The 27,857-nt window shown below is 34.6% G+C and overlaps 1 protein-coding gene and 1 non-coding gene across 2 annotated transcripts; both read left to right on the top strand.

Moving 5' to 3' along the window:
* The first annotated feature begins 8,821 nt into the window (after positions 1-8,821).
* LOC145071507 (small nucleolar RNA R71) lies at positions 8,822-8,928 on the top strand. Its single transcript, XR_013690518.1, has one exon. It is a non-coding gene; the product is annotated as a small nucleolar RNA R71 (small nucleolar RNA).
* An 8,383-nt stretch (positions 8,929-17,311) lies between these two features.
* Positions 17,312-23,760, top strand: LOC145070837 (putative metal-nicotianamine transporter YSL7). The gene is made up of 6 exons (XM_079017795.1): positions 17,312-18,005; positions 21,114-21,277; positions 21,443-21,540; positions 21,618-21,752; positions 22,067-22,256; positions 22,487-23,760. The coding sequence occupies exons 1-6, from the start codon at positions 17,609-17,611 to the stop codon at positions 23,591-23,593; spliced, it is 2,091 nt and encodes a 696-aa protein (XP_078873921.1). The 5' UTR covers positions 17,312-17,608; the 3' UTR covers positions 23,594-23,760.
* Positions 23,761-27,857: the final 4,097 nt, after the last annotated feature.

The raw sequence follows: 27,857 nt of genomic DNA on the forward strand, positions 1-27,857 counted from the left end.
TCCATACACACAGATTTACCTCGCTAACTTGACCGTCGGAGCGACTTTCCGGGACTCCCTCCCGGAGAGCGGTTGACATCTTTTCTCTTTTTGTGGCCTTTTAGGTTCCATTCTGGTGACCATCTCTCAGCAGCCATGGTGGTTCGGAACCAGGTCACATCAATGTCCTTAGCCATTTTTGGTGACATTGAAGCACTTTTTGGTGGTTTTTGGCTCTCTGAAGTGAAAGAAGACCTTGGTAAAGCAATCTCTTGGCAATCCAGCTTCCACCCCACCTTCTTGCAGAGATTTTGGACCATTGTAAGTCATAAAGATTTGGCAGTTTTACCTCTTGCATTCTAGATCTAAGTTTTAAGCTCCTTTTTGCATTGTGGTGAAGGATTTCATGCATGGGATCCATAAAGTTAGCAACTTCATGGATCATGGAGGCATTCTCTGTAATATAATCTATGGATCTGAGTTTTGGTGTAGTTTGAGACACCAAGCATGAGTCTTGACCTCATTTTCCCCTCTTTTGACCTAGTGAGTGTTTGAGTCATGCATTGGACATGCATGACTGAAAGGCTATGATTTTATCATCCTTTGGGTGAGGGAAGACCCTATGGAAAAGTCCCAAGTAATGGCTGAAAGGAATAAGAGCTTAATGCTTAAGCTGGCCAATGCAACTCTCACAACGTGAAGAACAAGCATGTCACGTCATGAGAATGCATGCCATCCCGATTGTTTTGTCCGGAGTAGGTCACAACGTGACCTAGGAGGTGGTCACGACGTGACAATGATTGTAATCGAGGTTGGGCAAGTTGATGGGCTGAGTTGACCCGCTAAGTTAGGACCGGCTCGAGTCAATGCTCACGACGTGACCTTGGGTTGGCCACAACATGAGGGTTAGGTGTTGGAGTTTGGACCATTGACTTAAGTCCATTTTGGATCATTTGGGTCCTAGGGCTCTCTAGATGGGCTGGGCTAATACTGGGCCCACTTTGGGCTTGGGCCTTATTGTATTGGGCTTAACTCTAGAAATATAACTAGGTTTGGTATTGATTGTGTTCAGTATAAGGAGTTGTTATACAACAAACCTAGGCGTGAGTTTTGCTATATTCTGATTGAAGTGAGTCTCCTCACTGGATTCATGGGTCGAAGGCACCAATGCCGAACCATTATCTTGTTATCTGGAATGCTAGTTATCTCTGTGATAATTGCATGAAAGACTAGGATCTGGCCCCTACACTGGTACGTAAGATCGGGATTTGGCCGTCGGCACTACACGGAAAGACCATGGTTTGGCCCATGGAAGGAAATGATTATAAGACTATGATTTCGCCCATAGCATATATTTTTTCTTTTATGTGTGGTATGTGGTATTTTGGGGAACTTACTAAGCTTTGTGCTTACATTTTATGTTTATGGTTTCAGGTACACCCAGTTTAAAAGGGAAGGGCATGTGATGTGCACAAAAGTACCCACTAATTTTATTATAACCTAACAAACTTAGACTAACTATGCACCTATAGGCAGTGTACCTAGTCAGATTATAGTATAGCTTGGGTTAGTCGGGTATCGATCACAGGGAACGGTGTTACTAATTAATCTATTTGCTATCAAATTAACCTAATTATTAACAAGTTTAAAAGGGGTTTTATCTGATTTTACAAGATCAGACGAACTTAACTCAAATTCAATCAATAAGTAAAAACACTCTTGTTTAGTTCGAATCCACTTCGTCCTTATGGCCAGCTAATAATTATGGATTATCAAGTTGGTTTTAATTATATTAGTAATTTAAGTCTAACTTTACCAATAATTAATTAAATCATGTAAAACTATGTATGGCCACACACAATTTAAACACAGAACCAATTATGAATATGAGTATGTTATGTAAGATTTATTATGTGAACGCAATTATAGTCATAATCTACGTTCTTTAGCACAGCTAAGTTTATTTACTTTAATTACTAACATTGGTCAATCCTAGCTCTAACAATTTAATGTTCACTAAATCATTAGGTAAACAAGTTCATGCAGTTAATGGTCACTAAGCTACACAGAATATGAAATTAGGCAACGAAAGAAACAAACATAAGCATGCTAGGTAACTATAAATCAAACACAAGAAATTTACCAACTAAATAAATCCATATAAAATTAAGTTATTCATAAGTTAGAAGCTTCATTTAGCTAAACAAGAGTAGCTAGATTCAGCTGCTCATAATAGCAACTAACAAGCAAACACAAACTAAATAGACAAACATGTTCATAAGTATCAAATAAGTAAACTAAATTATAAACCTCTACTCCTTTGGTGTTGAAAACCTTTTTCCACAACTTCTCCTCTGCTAAAAATTGTCTTCTGGAAACCCTTCAATAAGCCAAAAGGTCCTCAAAGTCGTACGGCAAGGGAATTTATAGTTTTCTGATTTCCCAAGTTCACGTCGTGAACCATAAGGATTCAAGTCATGAATATGAGATAACCGTGTTCGGCAAGGACTCTTCCACCCGCATGCATATCTTCTAGAACTCTCCACTCACGTCGTGAACAATGAATTGTTCACGTCGTGAGTACGTCTTTTGGGTGATTTTCCATTCTTCTTTTCTTCAATCCTCCAAAGTTCCATATTCTGTCAATTTCAGTCCTTATCTTCGAAGATGCTTCTATTTGGCTGCAAAATAACAATTTAAACTCATAAGTACCATTATTCTATACAAATAACCAAAATATCAATAGAAATGTAAATAAATATTGCCTAAAAATATGTATAAAAATGAAAATATCAAAATACCCCACACTCGTTCCTTGCTTGCCCTCAAGCAAATCTAATTATTAAATCAAACCTTCATTACCAATATCACATAGAACAATCCAACTCAAGCTCAACCATTATGCTAAAACCTCAACGCATACGTTTGTGTCTAAAATGTTTCCTAAGTAACCCCCCTCAATTCTAAATACTCACAATCCTCATAAACACTTGCCCACTTCTTTTGAACAATGCTCATTTTATGCAACCCTCCGAATCCATCCTCGGAAAGCTTTCTAACCTCAAGGTATTTTTGTAAAGCTACCCAAACATACATAAACTATAGAATTACAACTTTTAGATACCACAATGGAGCTCTTGAATTCTTCTTTGATATTTGATATTACGATCTCTTTTAATTCACCACCTTGTTGTGTGATTTTTGGTATCTTCAAATTTTGAAACTTCAGAATTTTCGATCTTTGATCTTCATACTTTGATACTTTTATGCTCCAAATATTCTTCAACTTCTTTACTTTTTGTAAATTCTCTCTTTTTTTAACATGTATCTCACTTTTTTTCTTTATCACTCAAAAACCTACATGCTTAAGCAAGGGCGCTTAACTTCAACCTTTATTGGTTAAAACATATCTTTCCTGGATACATTTCAGGTTTAGGCTGCTAAACCTATTGCATCCCTCAAACTAAGCGAGGTTGTGTTTTTGTCCCATGATTTTACTAGAATAAAGGAGGCCACAAATGCACTATAATGTGTATCGTCTCAACTAAACATTTGAGCTCTTATCGGATCATCCCATATAACACTAGCAACTACAGCTCAAATTATTACTACTAGATCCAATTAGTAAAATTTTTAAAATTTTTAAAATTTACCAAATTATCTAGAAATTTACTTTTTTCTACCCCCTACCCCACACTTATTTCATACAATGCCCGCATTGTATGCATAAAAGAAACTAAAAGCAATAAAAGGGAGAAAAATGGAACAGACTCCCCTAGGATAGAAGTGGCAAGATCGAACTCCAAACGTGTAGTTGCATGTGCATCTTGAATATTGAACTTCATCTAAATAGGAACTTGGATTTGTACTCGCGAAAGATGTAAGTAAGCCAACAAGCGAAAAAAACAATGAATCGAAACTTCAATCTCCTATAAGAATGGTGTAAGTCTTCAAAATGTGTATAGTAGAGGAAATAGCCAGAATGCTCGTCATAAAACACTGAATTTTGTGAAAATGGAAAACTCACGACGTGAATTCGCAGGAATGCGGATTCAGAAATCCCTTGGAACCCAACTCACGACGTGAATAGTAGATGCTCACGTCGTGAAAATTGGGCAATTGAAAAATGAAACTGCCCATTCTTCTTATTACTTTTAGCATCCCACTCCAATATCCAAATTAATAAAGACACTTTTGAATGCAAAAGTTGTATGACTCCTTGCTAATTTCATCATCTTTCTCGACTCACCCCACACTTATTTTTAATTGTGGGTCTCGACTCTTAACTCTAGACTCATAACACTCTTTACTAGACTTTCACAACCCTTGACTTTACTCCTTTCCTAAGACTCCTTAGCAAGCTATAGTTCAAACAACCAAAAGGAAACAAAAGTAACATAATAGTAATCCAAGTGTTTAACAATCCATACAAAGTTTTCAAACCAACAAATCAAAACCAAAAAAAATAAAAACTAAAAACTAAAATAAATAAGAACAATTAGCGATCAATCATCCTCTTCTTCATCCCGAGCTCCACTAGTGCCTGCCCCATCTCCTCCTTGTCTACGATACTCCGTCCACCTCGGGAAAATTGGGTAATGATACCCTAGGTGAGGAGGCTGCTCCACATGGAAATGTTGCACCATATTCTCTACCGTTCCTCCAATCCAATTAACACTCAACGAGAGCTGATCGAAATACCCAACCATATCATCCCCAATATGTGATCCTACCATGGGAGCAGGTGGATACATTGGCTGCCCTCTCTCTCCCCGTCCTCTCACGTTCCTCCGCTTTGGCCTTTGTTGTGGTTCGGGTTGGTCACCCTGCTGCTCACCACCATCATCATTTGATGGCAAAATACCCCAATGAGATCCAAAGTTCCTAAAAACTCTCATCGTCTCCAAATACCCCATAGTAAACTCGTTCCCCTCCATGCAAGTCAAAGAACGATTGATGACGGGAACGATAAGACCATAAGACCGGGCCAAACGTGTAATAAAATGCCCTCCACAAATAGGGCTCCCGGGTCGAGAACTAGCAGCAGAGTCAGCCAAGAAGCGTGCTAAAAAGTAGGGAATGTTGCAACACACTCCTGGCTGCAAAATGCACCATAAAAAGAAGAGATTTTGATTTGTCACTTTGTCCCCATGCCTTCTGTGATTGATGGAGAAAGTGATCAGTCGGTGGAGTAAACAGTGGATAGGAGAGCGAATGCTGCTCTCGGGGGACACTCCGGAATTGATTATCACGGAGGCAATATTATGCCAGAATGCAAACCCAGTAGTACCATCTTCATACCCTTTAGCTGCCTCCCTAAAAAACATTCCAAATTCAGGTGCCATCGCCTCTTGGTGATCATATATACCAACCCTCCAAGAAAATTCCATGAGGTTACATTCCCGATACTCCCCCCCCCCCCCCAAGACGAAAGACCAGTGTTTGCTGATAATGTGGATCTTGGACATTCTCTTGGAATGTCACTGTGGCGAAAAACTCTACATACAACTCCTTATAGACCCGCTCTTGGACACGGAAAATATTGAGCCATCCCGAGCAAGTGAATGAAAAACCATTTCCAAGAAACATTTTGGTAAGAAATGGGGACAGCCTATCCGTAAGCTCGACTTCCCTCAAACAAGCCCACTGAATAGTGGGGGCAATAGCAAATTCCCGATTGTAAAGCCACCCCAACCGATTGTTCCATCGTGTCAAAATTTCTCGAGGCATAGTTGTTGGGAAATTGTAAAACGGGTGGAGACTAGCAACCTTGGTTTGAACTTCTCTTCTGGGAGCCATAACTGGATAAATAAACATAAAACACAGCCAAAAAAAACATAACAAAAGATTAAAAGTAAACAGAACTGAAGTTGTCAAGTCCCAGGATTCACGTCGTGAATCCATAAAGATTCACATCGTGAATCCATAAAGATTCACGTCGTGAGTTCGTAATGCAGCAACCAAAATCGGTAATATCAGGACGCAAATCAGGTCAACAATGTCAATGGGGTTTACCCCTATGCTAATTCCAACCACAAATCATCAACATTCCAAGGCTATTATTGGATTTTTAGGGAACATTTTAGACATTTCAACTAAATACAAACCCTAACCCTAAGTTTCAACTATTAAAGAAGAATTAGACATGAGAATAAAGAAGTTTTGCCTTAGATCGAAGGATTACGTAAGCAAAAACGAAAATAGAATGTATGTTGGCCGAAATCGGAGCAAGGGGGACCAGTTTTCACTTTCACTTCATGGGGAATAAAGAATGAATTGGTCAAAGAGAGATCTATGTTCTTTAATTTTTGGTCCCGAATTTGTCACTGTTCACGTCATGAATCTTTAAGGATTCACGTCGTGAGTCCTGTCTGGGCTTAATTTTGGGCCATTCATTCTTCATCAGAAATGGATTAGTCTTGGGCCATTTAATTTAATAGAAAAATGGGCTAATATGTATCAGCAATATATTGTTCGGTTCATTCCAAACTCACGTCGTGAATCATACTGATTCACGTGGTGAATATTGTATGATAATTTTTTTTTATTAATCCTAAATGTTTTTTTATTATATTCCATAAATTTTACCACTTCATTTTTAAGACCCCACAATTAGTGTTTAATTATAAATAAAGTGAGTTGGATGATATGATCGATGTTTCTAAAACTAAAAATGCAAAAAATAAGCAGAAAAAGAAAGAAAAACGCAAACAAAACTCGGGTTGCCTCCTGAGAAGCGCTTCTTTTTTATGGAGTCATGAGCCGGACTCCGTGCCTCCTACGTCGACTCATCAGAAGAGTCCACCACCAAGATCTTTTGCTCCTTGAAACGCCTCTTGTAATCTTGCACTCGATGAATATACGCCTTTTTAGAATTCTCCTTTTTAGCCTTTACTTCGTTTCCATCGAGCTTGGGTTTGATCCCTTGAATCTTTAATTTTACATCATCTTTAAGCTTCATAATATCCTCCTCCTTCTTCACAACTAGGCTAGTCACCTTTGATGTAACCTCCTCTTCATCACTAGACATGTCATCACTTCCCTTACTCACCCAAGATGTTGGTTTTGTATAAGTAATGACCTCAACGAAAAATGGAACGGATGCCCTTGGTTTAGTGCGCTTGACTTGATCAATTGTCTTGATTTCTTCCTCCATGAGTTTTTCCAATTCTTCAAGTTCATTGTCTTCAACAATATTGGACACTTCACCCTTAACATCATATCCTTGAAATCCATCTTCCATTCCAAAATTTCCTTATCATCTCCAACTCTCAAGGTTAGCTTAGATTCGCGTATATCAACTAAAGCCCCAACAGTGTTTAGTAACAGGAGACCAAGAATAATCGGAACATCGGGATCTTCTTTCATGTCCAACATCACAAAATCAACTGGGAAAACGAATTTCCCAATTTTAACTAGGATATCTTCTACTATGCCTCTTGGGTGAGTCACTGAACGGTTTGCCATGTGAATTGTCATTTTAGTACCCTTCATTTTCTGAATATTAAACTTTTGATAAAACGAGAAAGGCATCAAATTAATGTTAGCCCCAAAATCGGCTAAAGCATATGTCTTCAACTTATTACCAAACTCACATGGAAGAGTGAGGCGTCCAGGATCTCCCATCTTCTTAGGTATCTCTCCCAACACAACCCTTGAGCTTTGTTCACTTAGAATTACCTTAGAATTCTTTTTCAAATCATGTCGAGTGTTTATTAAATCTTGGAGGAACTTAGCATATTCTGGAACTTTTGCAAGTGAATCAATAAAAGGAGCATTAATAGGAATACCCCTTATTTGCTGAATAAACTCCCGATGTTTCCTTTCCAGTGGACTAAAATTAGCTCGAGACGGGAATGACAAAGGCAGTTTATAAGCTGGAACAGATACGGATTTCTTCTGTTCAGACCGAGCCCACAACGTGAGCATAGCGGGCTCACGACGTGAACTGGGTATTCTAGCAGATTCTTCGTTTTCGAGTTTTGTCTTCTTATGCTTTGGTTCAGATGGATTTGGCTCCATTTCTAAAGCTTCTAGGAATTCATAAATCACTTCTTCTTCAGTGTCAATGGCCATGACGTGAGATTGAACTTTCTTTTCGGGAGACTGTGAGGATAAATTGTTGTTCACCAAAGTAGCGAGTTGATTAACTTGGACTTCTAAATTATGAATTGACGCCTGATGATTTCTTAATGAAGCTTGCTGGTCAATCATCATTTTGTGTTGTTCCTTCATCATATTCATGTGTTCTTTTAGCACTGCATCGGTATCTTCGTGTCTTCTCTCGGATGCTTCCATGAATCGGGTCAACATGGTTTCTAAGTCCATTTTCTTCTCAGTTGGTGGCTGTTCTTTTTGGTAGAAGCCTCGGCCAGTTTGCTTATATTTCTCTTCCTTTTGCTTCTTGTATTCTTCGTATGGCATCCACTCTTTCTTTGGTTTTCTCCAGTCTTCATCGTATTTATCTCCACTTGAATAGCAAACTTGATCTTTCTTGTTCCCGTATTCATCCATGTTGCAATCTTTTGTCAAATGTGGGCCACTACATCTCTCGCAACCAACTCGGATTGCATGAATTGATTGGTCCATTTGGATCAATCTCATATCCATAGTGTTAAGCATTGCCATCATAGCAGCCATTTCGTCAGAATGTACACCCCCAACTCCTTTCACACTTTCATTCCTTGGATTGTGGTATTCACGAGAATGCTTTGCAAATTCTTCAACCAATTCCTTGACCTCTACCGGATTTTTCTTCGTAAGTGGTCCTTGAGAATCAAGGAGTTGTCTTGTCATTACATTGACCCAGTCATAGAATATGGACACTTCTTGTTGAATGTTAAGGTCATGTTGAGGACAATTCCTTAACAACCCTTTATAACGCTCCCATGCTTCGTAAAGTGACTCCCCCGGGTTTTGCTCAAAATTAGCTATTACCTTCTTAAGTTTAGCTATCTTGGATGGTGGACAGAATTGGTCTAGAAACTGCTCGCACATTTGAGCCCAAGTAGTGATTGTAGCAGGTGGAAGTGCTTTTAACCAATCCTTTGCAGCTCCCTTAAAGGTAACGGGAAGCATCCTTAGCAAGACGGTATCTCTGTGAACATTCGGGACATTGAAGTAATCAGCAATATCGTTCACTTCATCTAAATGCTTGAATGCATCCTCATGATCTTTTCCATAGAATGGGATATCCTTTAGTGTAGAAAGGATATGTCCTTTCAGCTCGAATGTGGCAGTGGCAAGAATAGCGGGTTGTTCTAAGCCTGGACCAACATCATCTCGAATTTACTTTTTGTAAGCTCCCATGGACATTTCTTCAATATTCGCCATCTCGTTCCTTGGCTTGTTTCCGGGTTCACTTGTATGTTCTTCAAATTCAGGCTCGGTATCGTATTCGGACTCGGTTTGGACGGGTATTTGATCTAAGTGTTCAAGCTTGCTCTTGTTCTTTGAAAATGAACTTGACTCCCCCGTTTTCTTCCCTGATTTCTTTTAGAACACTTACTTGAATTCTTGTAAAGGCTTTTTCTTTGGTGTTTTATCTTCTTTCACGCTCTTATCCTTCTTTTTGTGAATTGCAGACTCGGGATCTTTAAGTGGTAGCACCAAAGGTGTGTTAGAACCTCTGGTCATGAACTCCTGAAATAAAACAAAAAGATAAAACATAAAACTGAACTAAGAAAAACAAACTTAAATAAACAAAACTAAGGACTTCAGTTCTCACGTCGTGAATCTTAAAGATTCACGTCGTGAGTCCTGTAATGCAGAAAAAAAATTAAAACATAAAAGTAACTTCTTGCAGGTTTTACCCTACAAAAGGACCGATTAATTTAAAGCAAACAAACTAATAATTAACTAAGTCGTTCCCCGGCAACGGCACCAAAAACTTGATGTGCACAAAAGTACTCACTAAGTTTAATATTTATAACCTAACAAACTTAGACTAACTATGAACCTATAGGCAGTGTACCTAGTCAGATTATAGTATAGCTTGGGTAAGTCGGGAATCGATCACATGGAATGGTGTTACTAATTAATCTATTTGCTATCAAATTAACCTAATTATTAACAAGTTTAAAAAGGGTTTTATCTGACAAGATCAGAAGAACTTAACTCAAATTCAATCAATAAGTAAAAACACTCTTGTTTAGTTCGAATCCACTTGCTTATGGTCTGCTAATAATTATGGATTATCAAGTTGGTTTTAATTATATTAGTAATTTAAGTCTAACTTTACCAATAATTAATTAATTCATGTAAAACTATGTATGGCCACACACAATTTAAACACAGAACCAATTATGAATATGAATATGCTATGTAAGATTTATTATGTGAACGCAATTATAGTCATAATCTACGTTCTCTAGCACAGCTAAGTTTATTTACTTTAATTACTAACTAAGATTGGTCAATCCTAGCTCTAACAATTTAATGTTCACTAAATCATTAGGTAAACAAGTTCATGCAGTTAATGGTCACTAAGCTACACAGAACATGAAATTAAGCAACTAAAGAAACAAACATAAGCATGCTAGGTAACTATAAATCAAACACAATCAATTTACCAACTAAATAAATCCATATAAAATTAAGCTATTCATAAGTTAGAAGCTTCATCTAACTAAACAAGAGTAGCTAGATTCAGCTGCTCATAATAGCAACTAACAAGCAAACACAAACTAAATAGACAAACATGTTCATAAGTATCAAATAAGTAAACTAAATTATGAATCTCTACTCCTTTGGTGTTGAAAACCCTTTTCCAGAACTTCTCCTCTACTAAAAATCGTCTTCTGGAAACCCTTCAATCAGCCAAAAGGTCCTCCAAGTCGTAGGGCAAGGGAATTTATAGTTTTCTGATTTCCCGAGTTCACGTCGTAAACCATAAGGATTCACGTCGTGAATATGAGATAACTGTGTTCGGCAATGACTCTTCCACCTGCATGCATATCTTCTAGAACTCTCCACTCACGTCGTGAACCATGAATTGTTCACGTCGTGAGTACGTCTTTTGGGTGATTTTCCGTTCTTCTTTTCTTCAATCCTCCAAAGTTCCATATTCTGTCAATTTCAGTCCCTATCTTTGAAGATGCTTCTATTTGGCTGCAAAATAACAATTTAAACTCATAAGTACCATTATTCTATGCAAATAACCAAAATATCAATAGAAATGTAAATAAATATTGCCTAAAAATATGTATAAAAATGACAATATCAACGTGATGGCACAACATCCTCCCTCAGATTTTCCGCATTTCAAATAATTATACTATGATGTTTCGAATATTGTAATGAATGATGGTTTTTGGTACAATGAATGAATGAAATTAATAGATTTTAAATGAAAATTTTCGCCACTATTTCTGAGTTGTTACACATATATTAAGACCAAAGTGACTTATAAACAATATTTGTTTGAGGTGGCTTCACTTTGGAGATGGTCACAACTTGTCCTTGTATATGTGAAGTTCTAATATTTACACCCTACATGGAAAATAACTTACATAAACAATCTTGTAATTTACAAGAAAAGTCCATGTGTGATTTATTTATTTATTTATAATAAAGGTCTATTTGTTTAAGACTTTTGTATGTTAGTAGGTTTCGTTACTGTATATAAAATAAATTACAAAAAATGTCCTGTAATTTATAGAAAAGGTCAAGGTATATATTTTTTTCATAAAAACAGTTCATATATTTAAAAAATTACAAAATTAGTCTCTGCTTAATACAAAATTTACAAATTATGTCACCAGATGTGACATCACCCCAATTATACTATAGAATAAAAAGCAAAGCCTCAATGAATAGTATACTTTTTTATTTTAAGACTTTAACAATAGATTTTTAGCTTTTAAAATTTAGGCCATGTTTGTATATTAGTAAATTTAGTTTTTTAGAAAACATTAATTACAAAAACTACCCCTATAATTTACAAAAAAGTTCATGTATAGTATTTTGTTTTACAGAAATGTTTCACATGTTTAAAAGAATTAGAAAATGGTTCCTGCATAATAGAAAAATTACAATCAATGCCTCTGCAAAGTGGGGTAATTTGTTCTATATTAAAAGACAAAGTTAGTAGATGTTTCTACGATAATTTGCACCATCTATTTTGAAAAATAACATATTTATCCCTCTATTTTTCTGTACTTTGTAAAATGACATTTTCATCCGTCTACGTTTTAAAAATGTCACTTTCACCCCTTTTGACTTTGAACTTTGTAAATATCACTTTTACCAACTTCATTTTCTAAACTTTCGTGTTTATCCCCCGTAGTATATATAAATTCGAGTTTGTCTACGTTCCGTTGTTTTTTAAACGTTTTTGTGCTTATTTTTATGTATGTTTCATACGTATGTGTTAGGTCACACATAATGCGTTTTTTATTATTTGAACTTCCGTTCACTTACTTATTTTTATGTACGTTGTAAATTCGAGTTTATTTACGTTTCAACGTAAATTTTGTGTATGTTTTCGTGCCTATTTTTATGTACGTTTCTTACATATAAATTTGGTCACATATAATACGTTTTCATACGACAGCTGAAGTTAGTGATGTAAACCCAAAACAATTGAACGATGAACTAAAAAGCCCACAAAACCAAACCTATATGGACAATTAACAAACACATTTGCATCCCCGTAAAATGGGGAGTGAACAATTTATATTTTTTATAAGGATAATTTCGTATATATCCTTGTTAAACTTCAAAATATCATATTTACCTATCTTAAAATCTAAATATCATATATACCTTTCTTAACATACAAAATATCGTATATGCCAAAATCTTTTTTCTAAAGATTTTTTCACAATTTATATTCATCTCCTATCCTAATAAATAAAACCTCTATAACACGTGGCATCTCTTCAATTCATAAACTTTCAAAGTAAATTACCGACAATGCCCTTATGAAATGTCCCCAAAATTGATCGGTTTATTCCCCGAAATCATGTCTCCTTCGATTTCGCTTCTTGATTTTGGAAACTAGATATTGATTCAAAATTTAAATTTCTCAAGTCTGTGATGGAAACATCGATCATTCGATTTCGATTTTTAATTTTTGGAAGCTAGATATTGAGTCAGAATTTAAAATTCTCAAATCTCCGATGGAAACCTGGATTCCCTTTTACCTTTTACCCGAAATTGATTGCTCAAAGCCGGTAGGCAACTTCACCATCGTTCTCTCTCAACCCGATCAATGGCTTCAAAAGTTCTAACAGGCAATCGATACTTGGCAGACGATATGAATATCGATCCTTATGTTGAAGATGAACACACAATTTTTTTAGATATGTTATGGACTATCTAAAAATATTGCCTTTGGGTCTTTTTTTCTTCACGCCTTGCTCTATCATCTAGGTATCTTTTATCTACTTCTTTTCACTGTAACTAATTACATGTTCAATCTAAACAATCAATTTTAGAGTTTATTAGGGTTGGCTTGCATATGTACAGATAAATTGTTTGTATTGCAGCTGAGTGGAAAAGTCGAGGGTAGCTAATGACGTTATCGGGTTGTACTTTACCAATTTTTGGTTAACCCTAATATTGTTTGGTTAGCATTAGTGGCATTTCAATGTTATTGGTTTCAATTTTGATTAATATTGTTTGGTAAGCATTACTGACATTTCAATTTTATTGGTTTCGATTTTGACTGTCCAGGATGTTCTTAATCTGGGTTTTGGTTCCACTTTTGTTTTTACTAAGATTCGGAAAGAGTTGATGTTATCAATGATTCTAGAATCAATTGTTGACCGATTGGGCATCCTCTCTTTACTTCTTCATTGTAATTCATGCATACAGTGGTTTTTAGTGATGTTAAATTTCTAACAAGTTTAATTTTTTACTTATTGATTGAGGTTTTTGCAATAACTTGTTGCAGAATATTATAAGGTCCGACTAATCTTTTTCCCATTTTCATTCAATGTCTTATGTTTTCTTATTTAAGCTTTTACCGTGTTTTTTTGTTTATAATTACCTTAATCATATTTTTGATCTGTAGGTGTCCAATGAAATATCGACTATCTCTTTTGTCATAAGGTCCTCATTTTCGATGTTTGCTTTCCAAGTTACTTTTTCTCGCAGCCTCTCTTGGGTAGATTCTATATATGATTGCAAAAGTCAACTGATTGCTCCTGTTATTTAGGGTTCATGAAGCGGTCTTCAGCAACAAACAGACATATATAGTCGCAATTAGCGCAAGTTATATCCAAAATTTATAGAAATTTGCTTTTATTGAATCTGAACATTTTTTATTGGATTATCAAAATTTTGTTTATTTGTTAAAGTAAGAAAATGCTACGGGTTGTCTCCTTTTTTGATCATCTGATTTTGGTAATTTTAATCCCAATTTTGATTTGGATTTTCATTCAAGAAATTGATCGATGTTGAATGGAATTTTCCGGTTGTCACCCACACGAACAATTCAAGGTTACTTTCTGTACCAGGCACTCCTCTTTTTCTCTCTGTTTTATGGGTTTTAAATTATGTCATTGGTGCTTCTGCAGCTGCTTTGAGAAAAAGCTTTTTAAAAGGCTCAAGAAAGTATGCGGATAGCTATGAACCAGTGGATAGAAAGAAAGGTCTTAGAGGCTTTTTAAACAAAAGTTTTAAGGATCGAAGTTAAAGCTAGGTGTGTTCTTATTTTTTCTCTGTTTATTTGAACCTTAATCTCATTTTTTCCTATTTTAACAACGTGCAAATTCAAAGTTCTTTTTTTGCTCCAAAATCTCCAATATATGTCCGTCTTTGCCTCTTTGGTGTTATCTCTATCCAAATTTTGGTTCTTTGGGCCAAATATTCAATTGAACTTCATTCTATCATTATGTTATGATTAATTTTCAAGTTTTGGAAATTATAGGAGGGGATGAGCCTCTATGACAAGAAACTCGATAGATCTTTAGATTTGAGCAAAGGTGAGCCTTCTTCCCAAATAGTTTATTTCAATTTCAAAGTTTAAAGCCGTGATAAATCAAGTGATGGAACTTTTATAACCTTTTTTTGTCAATTGTAATAATTTTTTTGTAGGATCTAAGATTGTATTTGTCGCTATTTTGGATGATCAACCTGCCCCTATATCCTTGGAAAAAAGCAGACCTCAAAAAGATATATGCTATCGATCTTTGTTGTTTATATATGTTTTTGTTTGATGAAAATGATAATTCTTGATGTAAGTGTGGTTTTGTTGTAAAGAATTAAGCTTACATAAATCCAACTATAATATATTGGGGATAATAAAAATCTCCAAATTTTCGACTCCATTATTCTCTTGTATGTTAACATTGTCAGCATAGGGTAAAGATCGATTCAAATGGATACACTTGATTTTCTTTAAGAATTTATTTTGACATAGGTCTTAATTTAGTATTTTTGCAAGGTAGGTACATTTTTTACAAGCTAATTGCATTATGGTGATAACATATAGAGCACTTTCGAGTGGTAGGTGTAAAGTCAATGTGTAAAATGTGGTTAAAATAAGAACAATGTGCATCTTAACTATAATTTATGATCGACGTTATTTATTAGACTAAATTATAGAATTTCGATGAGCATACTATGTGTGAGCGACTATTTCTTTTTGGCTTATGAGTTAAGACATGGTCAGGACATCATACCGACTAACTTAATGCATTAAGCGAAGAAACATGGTGCAATGTATAACGTATTCAAATGATATTTTGTTGGATTGTATTGGAAATGGTATTGAGATTGAAAAGGTTAAGCATGTTGTTATTCTATGAAGTTTCTTGCTATTATATATTAATTTTACAAAACTGGTTGATATATATTAGTATAAAATTCATGCAAAAAGAACAAAAATGGAACAAGTTCTTATCACAACCTATTTCTACAAAGTTGGTTGCTATTTACTATAAACTTTCATGTCAAAAAATGACCAAATCTGAAAAAATGACCAACAATGGAACAAGTTCTTATCCTAACCTATTTATCCAAAATTGTGCTATTTATCATAAAATTTAGTATAAAAAAACTTCCAAATCTGCAAAAATGACAAAGAAATTGAACAAGTTCCTATCATAACCTATTTTTACAAACTCGGTTGCTATTCTAGATTAACTTTAAAAGTCGGTTGCTATTTATCGTAAAGTTCCTATCATTTTGTGTCATGTGTCTTTGTGTGTTTCTGTGATATTATCTATGTTATTTTAAATTATCACCCTCATATTATTTTTTTATTTTTATTAAATCAAACTTATCCATCATTTTAATTTGTAATTTAAATTACCGTCATTTCTAATTTGTCATATAACAATGTTATTTCTATGATTAATTGTGTTTTTTCACTCTATTGAAATTTATATTGCATTGTACAAAAATCACGATTTTATTAAATATCTACGCATACAACAGAACGTAGATCGGATATTCATAACAATGTATATATTAATTACTAATCATTATAAACTTACACAAAAAAATATATCTTTGTAAATTAGTAAAGTTTTTTACAAATCTTTGATTACTTATTACAATTTGAAATTATCAATAGTGTATTTCATTCTCACCCGCCCACGGGTATTTAAAACACAATATAGATTAAAAAGAAGTAATAAATTGACCATACAACCCTTAAATAAAAGTGAAGTTTGTTGTCTCCAATTGATTAGAACTACCACATTCCCAAGCATTTCCTTTCCCCTGTGCTTTGTCTCTTCATTTTCCACGAAAGGTTGTGGTTTTATGCTTTTGCAGTTTATTTGCTAAATATATATATAATTACAGACTTCTCTCATGGTGTTTTATCATCAGTAATGACATGAAATGGTTGAAGATTATTCCGCCCCTTTAGGGCAACCAAATTCAAATGAACTTTTAATTTAACAACTTTCAAGTAAATGACTTGAACTTCAAATTATGGAAAACTCGTTAGTAACAGTGAACTAAATGCTTTGATTTTATTGCAGGAATAGAAATCTTTAATTTCTTTATCAAGTTCTATAGAAAGTTCTGCAACTTGTCTTTTGACTCCAGCATATAGCTTGAGGATGTATATACGTGATACATTAGCTATTTGCTAAAAGTATTTTATCTCAAAAAAGGTTTTAGTACATAAGGGCAGTAAGGTCAATTCATTATTTCTTTTTAAATTATAAGGATTTTAAATTATAATAAATGATTATCAATTGTGAACAAATGTTTATGTTTAATGGTTAAATATAATATTTTGAAGCTTAAAAATTATCTAATTTTTTTATAAAAAAAACGAACACGAGGCATCCAACCACATCCGAATATTCAATGGTTTCACACATTCCCACAACCTTCCTGCTGTCACTGTTAAGCGGATTCCATTCCCTCCATTGACATCCGATTCCAGTGTCTCCTCCCCAATTCCGATCCAGTCTCCTTACCCCTCCCGCTATATAAATCCAAACAAACACTCTGACAAAGCATTCAATATTTTACTACTTTTATCACATCGAGGCCAATACAACGACTATCCCCTCCCCTTCCCACCGATTCAAATGGCCCCCAGTAACAAAACAGAGAATCAGAGCCGCAAAACCATTAATTAGCCCCGAATTTCACACTTCAGAACTTCAATTCCAGCTCTAGATTCATCAATTTCAGAATCAGAACTCAACAATCGGTTATGGCGATGGAACGAACTTCTTCAAACATTTCACGAGAAGATGATCAGCAGAACGGAAACGGAGAGAAGAGAAACACGGACGCGGCGGAGTTGGAATCGGTTGAGAGGATATTCGAGAGCAAGAAGGTTCCGTCATGGCAGAACCAGCTTACACTTCGGGCTTTCGTCGTGAGTTTTATTTTGGGGATTCTGTTCACTTTCATCGTTATGAAGCTTAATCTTACCACCGGAATCATTCCTTCTCTCAACGTCTCCGCCGGACTGTTAGGGTTTTTCTTCGTGAAGACTTGGACGAAATTCCTTGATAAATCTGGTTTGCTGAAGCAGCCTTTCACGAGGCAAGAGAATACTGTGATTCAGACGTGCGTCGTTGCTACCTCCGGCATTGCTTTCTCCGGTAAGTCCAATTGATTCCTCCCAATTACTCGATCACACACACACAAACACAGAGTTGAATTAGTTCTTTACACGTCTGTGTGATTCTCGAATTTGCATTACAAAAAGCTCAAATCTACAAAAAGTCCGAACAACATCGATGATTATGAGTATGAGATCATCAAATATTTAGACAAGAATCAAATATCTACTTTGGTTGCTTGCAAATATATTAAATTAAAAGAGGTTGTGCTTTGTTTCTCTATATTATGTTATTGATTAATTTTTTATTTGATTAAGTACCTAGTAGGTGGAAATATAGCTGTATAATTAGTGCATTTATTTTAATTTAATAAAAAAAACATTATTATTTTATAAACAAATATATTATTAATCTCACTTCAAGAGTCAAACACCTTCAATAATAATATTATATATTTTGATCTTACCTCAGATATATCATATAGTTACTTATTTTATTTAAAAAATCATTATTATTGATAATTAAACATAAACAAAGTGCATAGTTAATTCACCCAATTAAAATTCAAGTATATTGTTAAGAATTTTAGTATGAAATAAATAATAAATTGAACAATTTGTATAAAATAATAAACTATATTTAATTTAATAAATTTGTATATCTCCGTGGTTATCGGGAGGACGAAAATACGAAGTCATTCATTGCGATTTAACTTTCTATTAAAAGAAGTCATAGCTTGACATAACGTATAGTCCAAAGGTCTTTAATAAATAAGTTATGGCCTCATGGGACCCAATTAGATATAAATATCTAAATTTTGATAAATTGTGATAAATAATACAGATTGTCTATTAATAATAGATCATATTAACATGGTTTACATAGAAACAAAATATCAAACTTAGGTGCTTTTATTGGAAACTGAAACATAATAGTCAAACAAAAAATTAACTAAAATATAATTTTTTTTATATATTTTTTCCTAAAACATAAGAAAGTTGTCCATGTTTATCCATAGTCTTTTACAACCAATCATCCGTATAATTTTTGAGTACAAAATAAAAATAAAAAATAAATATACAAGATTACCATAGAAAATAGAGATAGAACCTAATGCAAGTTGAGGTTGGCTGCCAATCCCAAATCGCAACCAATAACCAAACACGTGTCGTGTTATAAATGGATATATTTTATTTTATTTTATTTTTCTTTTGCACTTTAATAACTATTTTAATTGTAATATGTTTATAAAAAATATATATTAGATAAGAAGATATACAAAATTTATGGTTATTAATTATTTACAAATAAAATAGAGTATTAATGTATTTTTATATATTTCTGAAACTTATATATAAAAAATATGTTTTTGGTGGTTTATAAATGATAAATATATAAAATTGATCGGATGAATAAAAAATTAATATTTAACATAAACTGAGTTGTAAGCGGTTGCTCATAAATGTAGTCATATATTACATTACATTTGTCCTAAGTTTTTATGAAAACTTATTACAAGAAATTTTAAATAAATATATTTGTCTTTTTCTTTTTCCCTCCTTTCAATTTTCATGATTGTCGTGTTCCATTTTGTTCATGATGGTTTGTGTATAATGCGAACCCAATCAAGTCAAGTGATTTTTAGTTTATAATACTACTTTTATGGATTTGTTTTTAAATTATGAAATCTGAATCTATGTAATAATTCAATCATTATTATATTATTATTATTATTCATTTATTCTAATTACAACATTTTGTTTTATCCGTATATATTTGATTCTTAATCCAATAAATATATCTAAGTGGAAAATGGAAAGCCAATACATTATATACATAGATGAATAAAAATTATATTCCTATTTTTCCATTTAGTCCTTGTAAATATGAGTGACACACGAAATGACCCTCGTATTAAAACATAACGTGAAAGTAACGGGTGTGGCACCAAAATAGGCGTGAATAGAGGAGGGTATTGAAATATTGATCATGTGGACCAGATTCCATCATCTAATTGACTTTTTATGAGTCTACAAGTCCCACTGGATAGTGGATCTCACCCACGCTCTATTGTTTTTTCTTATTATTTTAATAAAAATATTAAACTATCATAATTTATTTCATCTTAAAATAGATGTGATGGTAAAAAAATAGTATTACTTAATTATTAACTACAAACAAGTCAACGAGCTCGAATTTAATTTGATTGTGATAGTTTTTTTTGAATGGAAAAACTATATAAAAAAAAAATCTAACTGTGGATGCTAATCGGATAAAGATTGATTTTTTTTTTTTAAAAAGCTGAAATAAAAATTCATTTTTTTTACTTTTGTGGTTGAAGGTCGTAATCTATACAAATAAAAAACAAGTCACGTATAATTAAAGTAAGGTGGTAGGGGGGTTTTCATGTGGGCCACATGAATGAGTTATATATCGAAATCCCGAGCTGGCAATTGAAATCCGTGAACATGCTCATAAGTCATACATCTCATTCACCTCAAACATTCACATTTCACACACAAACATTGAATCAAATATAAGAAATAGCAAAATAGCAAATACTTTTAATAATAACAAATAACACAGAAACAGTTTTGCTTCTTGTCTAACATCTAGATATTTCATTGTTAGGAGAAAATTGTATCCAAATTTATACACTTATAAAAGTTTGAGAAATTAAATATCCTCCAACTTTTTCTTCCTATTCATCCTTTTACCGTATCAAATGTTGACACGTGTCATATTTAATGACACATTTAATGAAATTAATAATAATTTAATTCACTAGTAGAATATTTAAATTTCTCTAAAAGTTTATACCTTTCCTAGAACAAAGATAACTTTTGGCAATAATAAATCCGTACATATCTATCGCCTATGCAATCTTTACCTTTTTTAAAGATATTTTATGTCACTATCCTGCCTAGTACCTTCTTCCATCTTTCTAAAAATTACAAACTTTATCCATACAAGTTTATGTAAATAAATCATACGAATCACAACTTATGCAACGTAAACGAATCAAAATAAAACATTATTACTGTAGTAAAACTCACTAAAAAATACCCTGAATTTTTGTGGTTTTGGCGTTTTGTTTATATTAAGTATATATGGATTTATCTCACTACAATTGATGGGTTTTTTTAGGAGGATTTGGTAGTTACTTGTTTGGCATGAGTGAAATTATTGCCAAACAATCACATGAAGCAAACGCTGAACAAAACACCAAGAACCCTTCTCTTGTTTGGATGATTGCATTTCTCTTCGTTGTTAGCTTCCTTGGCCTCTTTTCCGTTGTCCCTCTTCGCAAGGTACATTTAGTAATTAATAACCCTGTCAGTCTGTCTGTCTGTCTCAGTCTGAGTGTCTACAGTGTGAGAATTTTAATTCCAATATGGATTTACATATGTTGTGTACATTTAATAAATTTCCCTTAGTTAATAATATAATTTTTTGTTAATTTCGTTGTGTTGCAGATAATGATTATTGATTTCAAACTGATTTACCCAAGTGGAACAGCAACAGCTCACCTTATCAACAGTTTCCACACTCCCCAGGGTGCCAAGCTGGCCAAGTAAAACCACAATCACTTTTTCTTTAATTTGTAGTTCTTTTTTTTTTAACTCTAATGATTTTAATTAATTACTACAGGAAACAAGTGAGAGCTTTAGGTAAATTCTTTTCCTTTAGTTTCTTATGGGGCTTCTTTCAATGGTTCTTCACGGGTGGAGATGGATGTGGATTTTCAAGCTTCCCGACATTTGGTCTTAAGGCCTATGAAAATAAGTACGTGTTTTTTTATCGTTAAATCCACGAAATAGCAACGTACTTTCATTGATTTGTTTATTATAGTATCCTACTTTCGAAGTAAAATGATTTTGGCAAAAATAAATGAAAGTTGGATGCTATTTCTCGCAATTAGCCTACATTTTTGTTGTTCCTATCTCGATTCTTGGACTTACAAATAAACACATGATTTTAACTGAATTACAATTTTATTTTTTAAAAGTCTAGAAAATATTTGTTATTATAATCTTAGTTATTAGCTTTTATTACATCAAATATTCTCGTCAACAAGTTTCTTTTTCCATCAAAACCAGGTTTTTTTTCGACTTTTCAGCAACTTATGTTGGTGTGGGCATGATTTGCCCTTATTTGATCAACGTATCTTTACTAGTCGGATCAATCCTTTCATGGGGTATAATGTGGCCGCTCATAAACGAAAAAAAAGGCGATTGGTACCCTGCAGATCTCAAGTCAAGCAGTCTACACGGCCTTCAAGGTTACCGGGTAAACTTCTCAACTCCAAGACTTTACACTGCATTGTACACTGTACATGACATCACATGACACAACCAGTCCACAATTTATCAAAAAAACCTTTCTAACCCTATTTTGTCTACCCCACCTTTTTGGGTAGGTCAAAACTCAAAATTACAATTTTTTCCTATTGTGTCAATGTCAACGTCAAACACAGTATAACGTGTTTCTGATTCTGTTACGTAATTACGTAATTGCAGGTATTCATCGGTATAGCTATGATCCTCGGAGACGGGCTCTACAACTTTGTAAAAGTCCTCGGCCACACATTATACGGATTATACCACCAATTCAAAGACCATAGATTCAACCCCAACACCCCTATAACCGGCAACTCTCCCCCGGACCTCCCCTCCCTATCATACGACGACCAAAAACGCGCTCGCTTATTCCTCAAAGACCAAATCCCAGTATGGATCGCCATCACCGGCTACCTCACCATCGCCATCATCTCTGCCGCCACTCTCCCCCACATCTTCCACCAACTCAAATGGTACTACATCGCCACAATTTACATTTTCGCCCCCGCATTAGCCTTCTGCAATGCCTACGGATGCGGCCTCACCGATTGGTCGTTAGCTTCAACCTACGGAAAGCTCGCGATTTTCGTAATCGGTGCATGGGTCGGCGGCGAGAACGGCGGGGTTCTAGCGGGGTTAGCCGCTTGCGGTGTCATGATGAATATTGTCGCCACCGCGTCGGATTTAACGCAGGATTTCAAGACCGGGTACATGACACTGGCGTCGCCCCGGTCCATGTTTGTGTCCCAAGTGGTTGGGACCGCGATGGGGTGTGTCATTTCCCCGTGTGTCTTTTGGCTTTTCTACAAAGCGTTTGACGACCTCGGAATCCCCGGTTCCGAGTACCCTGCGCCGTACGCGTTGGTTTACCGAAACATGGCGATCCTCGGAGTCGAAGGGTTTTCGGCGTTGCCCTCTCGGTGCCTTACGCTTTGTTATATCTTCTTTGCGTTTGCGATTTTCGTGAACGGAATCCGTGATTCCGTCGGGAATAATTGGGCGAGGTTTATTCCGATTCCGATGGCGATGGCGATTCCGTTCTATATCGGAGGGTATTTCGCGATTGATATGTGTGTTGGGAGTTTGATTTTGTATATTTGGTCGAGGGTTAATAAGGCGAAGGCGGATGCGTTCGGGCCCGCGGTGGCTTCGGGGTTGATTTGTGGCGATGGGATTTGGACACTCCCGAGTTCGATTCTTGCTTTGGCGGGTATTAATCCTCCGATTTGCATGAAGTTTCTTTCGAGATCAAGTAATATTAAAGTTGATAGTTTTTTAAATCCGTAGATTGTTTTTACGAATATTTTAGGTTATACAATTGTAAAAATGTTGTTTGGAAAATGATCGTGTGTCTTTTTTTTTTTTAGCTTTATATATGTTTGAATTTGGATTCGTGAGCTCGATGTTATTGAATATTGAAATGTGTTCAGTAATAAAAGTTTCATTTTTAGTCGTGATTCGGAGTCGAGTGGTTGGGTTTTTGTTGTTTACAATGGTATTTCGGGACTTTACTTTCCGGAGCACTCATTTTAGTACACGACGACTTACTAAAATAAATGTTTCTACAAAGAATATAAATCTTATAAAGTTGTATACTTGTATTCCAGTTACGTTGTTTGTATATAGCCTAGACCTACACTTGGCCCATTGTAATCTGCACTATGTTTTATTCGAGAGAAAATGACAAAAATAACCATTTACACTAATTACATTACAAAATAGTCAAAAAAAACCGAAGTTGCAAAAATAACCATGAATTTCGCAAATGGAATAGTCTCATCTGCGAAATGGGCTTTCCATCTGCAAATGTACAAGCAGCTAAAGCACAACTGTGTTTTAGCTGCTTATACATTCGCAGGTGGTTTATTTTTTTCTCTATATATATTGAAATTGTAGGGTAAAATCGCAGATGCATCTGCGATTTACTTTGATTCCATCTGCGAAATTGCGGTTATTTTTTATTTTTTTTAGTTTGACTATGAAATCAATTGGTTTGTAGCTCGGTTATATCTAAACGTACATCACCAACATCAACATAATGCCCGTAAACATGCTTTTTTTTCATTTTTTTGACTTGAATTTTTTTTCTTTTTAGTTTTATCTACCACACGCCTATTCATAACTTTAACTTCTTGTTCGGCAACATTATTTCGTAGTCAAACCAATTGATTTCATAGTCAAACTTAAAAAAAATAAAAAATAAAAAAATAACCGCAATTTCGCAGATGGAATCAGAGTAAATCGCAGATGGGGCTATTCCATCTGCGATTTTACCACAATTTCAATATATATAGAGAAAAATAAAATAAACCACCTGCGAATGTACAAGCAGCTAAAGCACAGTTGTGCTTTAGCTGCTTGTACATTCACAGATGAAAAGCCCATTTCGCAGATGAGATTATTCCATCTGCAAAATTCATGGTTATTTTTGCAACTTCGGTTTTTTTGGCTATTTTTGTAATGTAATTAGTATAAATGACTATTTTTGTTATTTTCTCTTTATTCAATCGTTAATGCAAAGACTGGAAAATATTCTAAACCTGATATGATATCAAAGTTGCAAAGGACTCTTACTACCAATCCACTCCTTCCTCGACCTACCATCACCGACGGATGATGCCTCGCTAACCCCTACTAGAAAATAAAAAATAAGAAACACCATATATAATAAGGGTATAACTAGTTATGTGTGTCTTGATCTGCTCATCGTCACATGTATATATAGATGGAGATATATCTTAACGTGAGAGATGGAAGAGATCTTGAATTAAACTGGGAACTCAACTCATAAGATAAGTAATATTCTATAAATCGGTCTATCAACAATTTATATTCTTACCATAATAATTGGATTTAATGATAACATTACATATATATGAAGTGGTCCCATAATTATCTAACAATCTCCTACTGAACCACGAATATATAAATGTACGTATAACCGTATAAGCGCTTTAATGAATGCTATCATAATATTGATACCCTTAAACAATCTCGTCCACTAATCATAATAGTATAGGATCAAAGCGGTCTTTGTTACAATTTACGTAACTAAACCCATTAATGGACCATTTTTTTGAATCTTGAAGAACTAAACCGACATTTCTAAAACTCCTTCTAGTTAAAAGATTGTAGCGATTTTTGTGAGTTACGCTTAGGGTTGGTGAGACTGTATGGATATATGTTTTTCTTTATTTATGTACCAAAAACAACTTTGATCTCCTTTCAGTTGTGGGAAAATGACTTAAAAAGGTAACGAAGTTTCAAAAGTGTACAAAAAAGACCATTGTTGTTTTTTTTGTACACAAAATACCATTTTACCGGCTATTGTAGGTTATCCGGTTTCCAAATGTTCAAAAAATATCATTGTTATTTTTTTAATACAAAAAATATCATTAATGTTACTATTTGTACACAGAATACCAACAAAATACACATATGTTCAACTAAAATATTGTGGTAACCAGGTACTTCAGGTAAATGGGATGAGAAGAGCGTAATCAGCAAGTGCTTGTTTGATGAGATTGTTTAATTTTTGTTGAAATTGTTGGAAAATATTTTACTTCCACCGTATGATCCGCCGAACAAGATTACAAGTGACGCTTCGGCTGACAAATTTCTCTTCAAATCGGTGATGAGAAGAGCGTAATCAGCAAGTGCTTATTCGGCTGTTATATGTAATGTTCTTATATGCCTCGTTCTGGTTTCCATAAGGCATCGATTCACCATAATATCGATGCTAGATCAAATCACGCAGCTTTTGATAAAATTGTATTATTAAAGGTCTGCAAGTGAAGAAATTAATGTAGATTAGAGTGATTAGGGCTTTTACTTCCAGGAAGATAACCGTGGCACCAAAACGAGGGGCAAGTTCCCAAACGAAGTCGGTGTTGGCAGCGAACCATTCGATGTCGCCTTCGTTGCCGCAATAAAGGAAGATTGGGCCCAAATGATTAGGGCATGCGCCTACCCAGTGATCGGAGTTGATGAGATAACGTTGTTGGAACTTGGGAAGATCATTGAAGCTGAAATGATCAAGAGTCTGATCAAAGTATCGTGTCTCGTAAGTGTACTTCGGCTGAACAAGAATGTTTTGGGTTTTGAGAAGCCGTGCGGATTTGCCGAGAAACGGAGGTGGCTGGCGAGATTCCAGTGTAGATGAAAGTAGGCAGATGATTAGGAGGAAGAATAAGAAAAAGGGTTTTGCCATGGTGGTGGAGGGTGACGATGAAGAACAGTAGTGGCCGAAGTGAAGTGGAGGGTTCTTTATAAAAAGTAGCTAAATTTCCATTACATTCAAAGAAGGGAAAATGACTTAAAAATGTAACGAAGTTTCAAAAATGTACAAAAAATACCATTTTTTTGTACACAAAATACCATTTTACCTGCTATTGTAGGTTACCCACAAGGTTTTATTTGAACACATGTGTACTTCATTGGTATTTTATGTATAAAAAAATATACTTTAATGGTATTTTGAATACTAAAAATAAAACAATTGTAATTTTTGTACATTTTTGAAACTTCATTACCTTTTCAAATCATTTTCCCTTCTATTGTTGCCAAAAGTCTTGACAACATAGTCTTTTATATTTTGTTGAAAAACGACGTCACATCGAAATCCTCTAGACAAGTATTACACAAAGGACCAAACTATTATTATTTTATTGTTTTTCTGACTTGTCTACATCACTTGGTCTTGGTACCCTGTGCTCTTGTGTTTCCGGATTTTTTACTACTCGTTTTATTTTGATTTTTATAGAATTTGGGAATTTAATTAATAAGTATAAAAGCATGGTCCTAATTCCTTTACGCCTATGTATTCTGTCTATCCATTTGGTTGTATGTTTTAAAGTCTAAATAACTATATGTGTGAGAAATTCTTTATGTAATTTGCAAATCTATTATTTGGAGCCATAGATTTTTTACGGCCTAAAGGAAAAAGGCAGGACACAAAAGAAAAAACAAAACAAAACTTACAAAATGTCAAAAGGGAACAAACCCAACATTCCCATCTATAATTTCCAAAATTATCCATATATTTCAACGAACTAAAAACCATAGAAATCACATTATCCGCCAACTTTGAAGAGTTCACTTGGATTCTGTTAAACCAAACGTCGTTCATTGCTTTCCACATACACCATAGAAACTCATAGCAGATAACAAGAAATATTTTTTTCTTTTTTGGACAGTTCCCCATGAGGCAGCAAAATTAACAAAATCTGAAATCGAAAGGAACCTTTGAATAGAAATGTCACAACAATTGGAAATCCAGCGTAGGGAATCAAAAGCAATCAGACAGTCCAAGAGAATATGATTCGCAGTGTCCACACCACTAAAGCACATTTGACAGAAAATAGAAGACATGTTGATACCTCTCTTGGAAAGAACCACTGCAGTAGGAATACACCCCATACAAGCCCTCCAAACAAAACTAATGCACTTGACAGGAACTAAGTGAAGCCAAACCGTGGAGTTATTTATCGGGATAGTCAATTTACTATCAATGAAGTCCCTAAGATCGCATACACGGAAAAAACCATCGACA

The sequence above is a fragment of the Lactuca serriola genome, chromosome 8, assembly GCF_051521515.1.
Source record: "Lactuca serriola cultivar US96UC23 chromosome 8, Lser_US96UC23_V15, whole genome shotgun sequence".
Taxonomy (NCBI): domain Eukaryota; kingdom Viridiplantae; phylum Streptophyta; class Magnoliopsida; order Asterales; family Asteraceae; genus Lactuca; species Lactuca serriola.

What these genes read in the sequence shown, in the direction of transcription:
- LOC145070837 (XM_079017795.1), top strand. Translation starts at nt 17,609, where the DNA reads ATGGCGATGGAACGAACTTCTTCAAACATTTCACGAGAAGATGATCAG. An exon ending in CTTAAGGCCTATGAAAATAA is followed by an intron (nt 21,753 to 22,066) that starts GTACGTGTTTTT and finishes CATCAAAACCAG; the next exon opens with GTTTTTTTTCGACTTTTCAG. An exon ending in ACGGCCTTCAAGGTTACCGG is followed by an intron (nt 22,257 to 22,486) that starts GTAAACTTCTCA and finishes ACGTAATTGCAG; the next exon opens with GTATTCATCGGTATAGCTAT.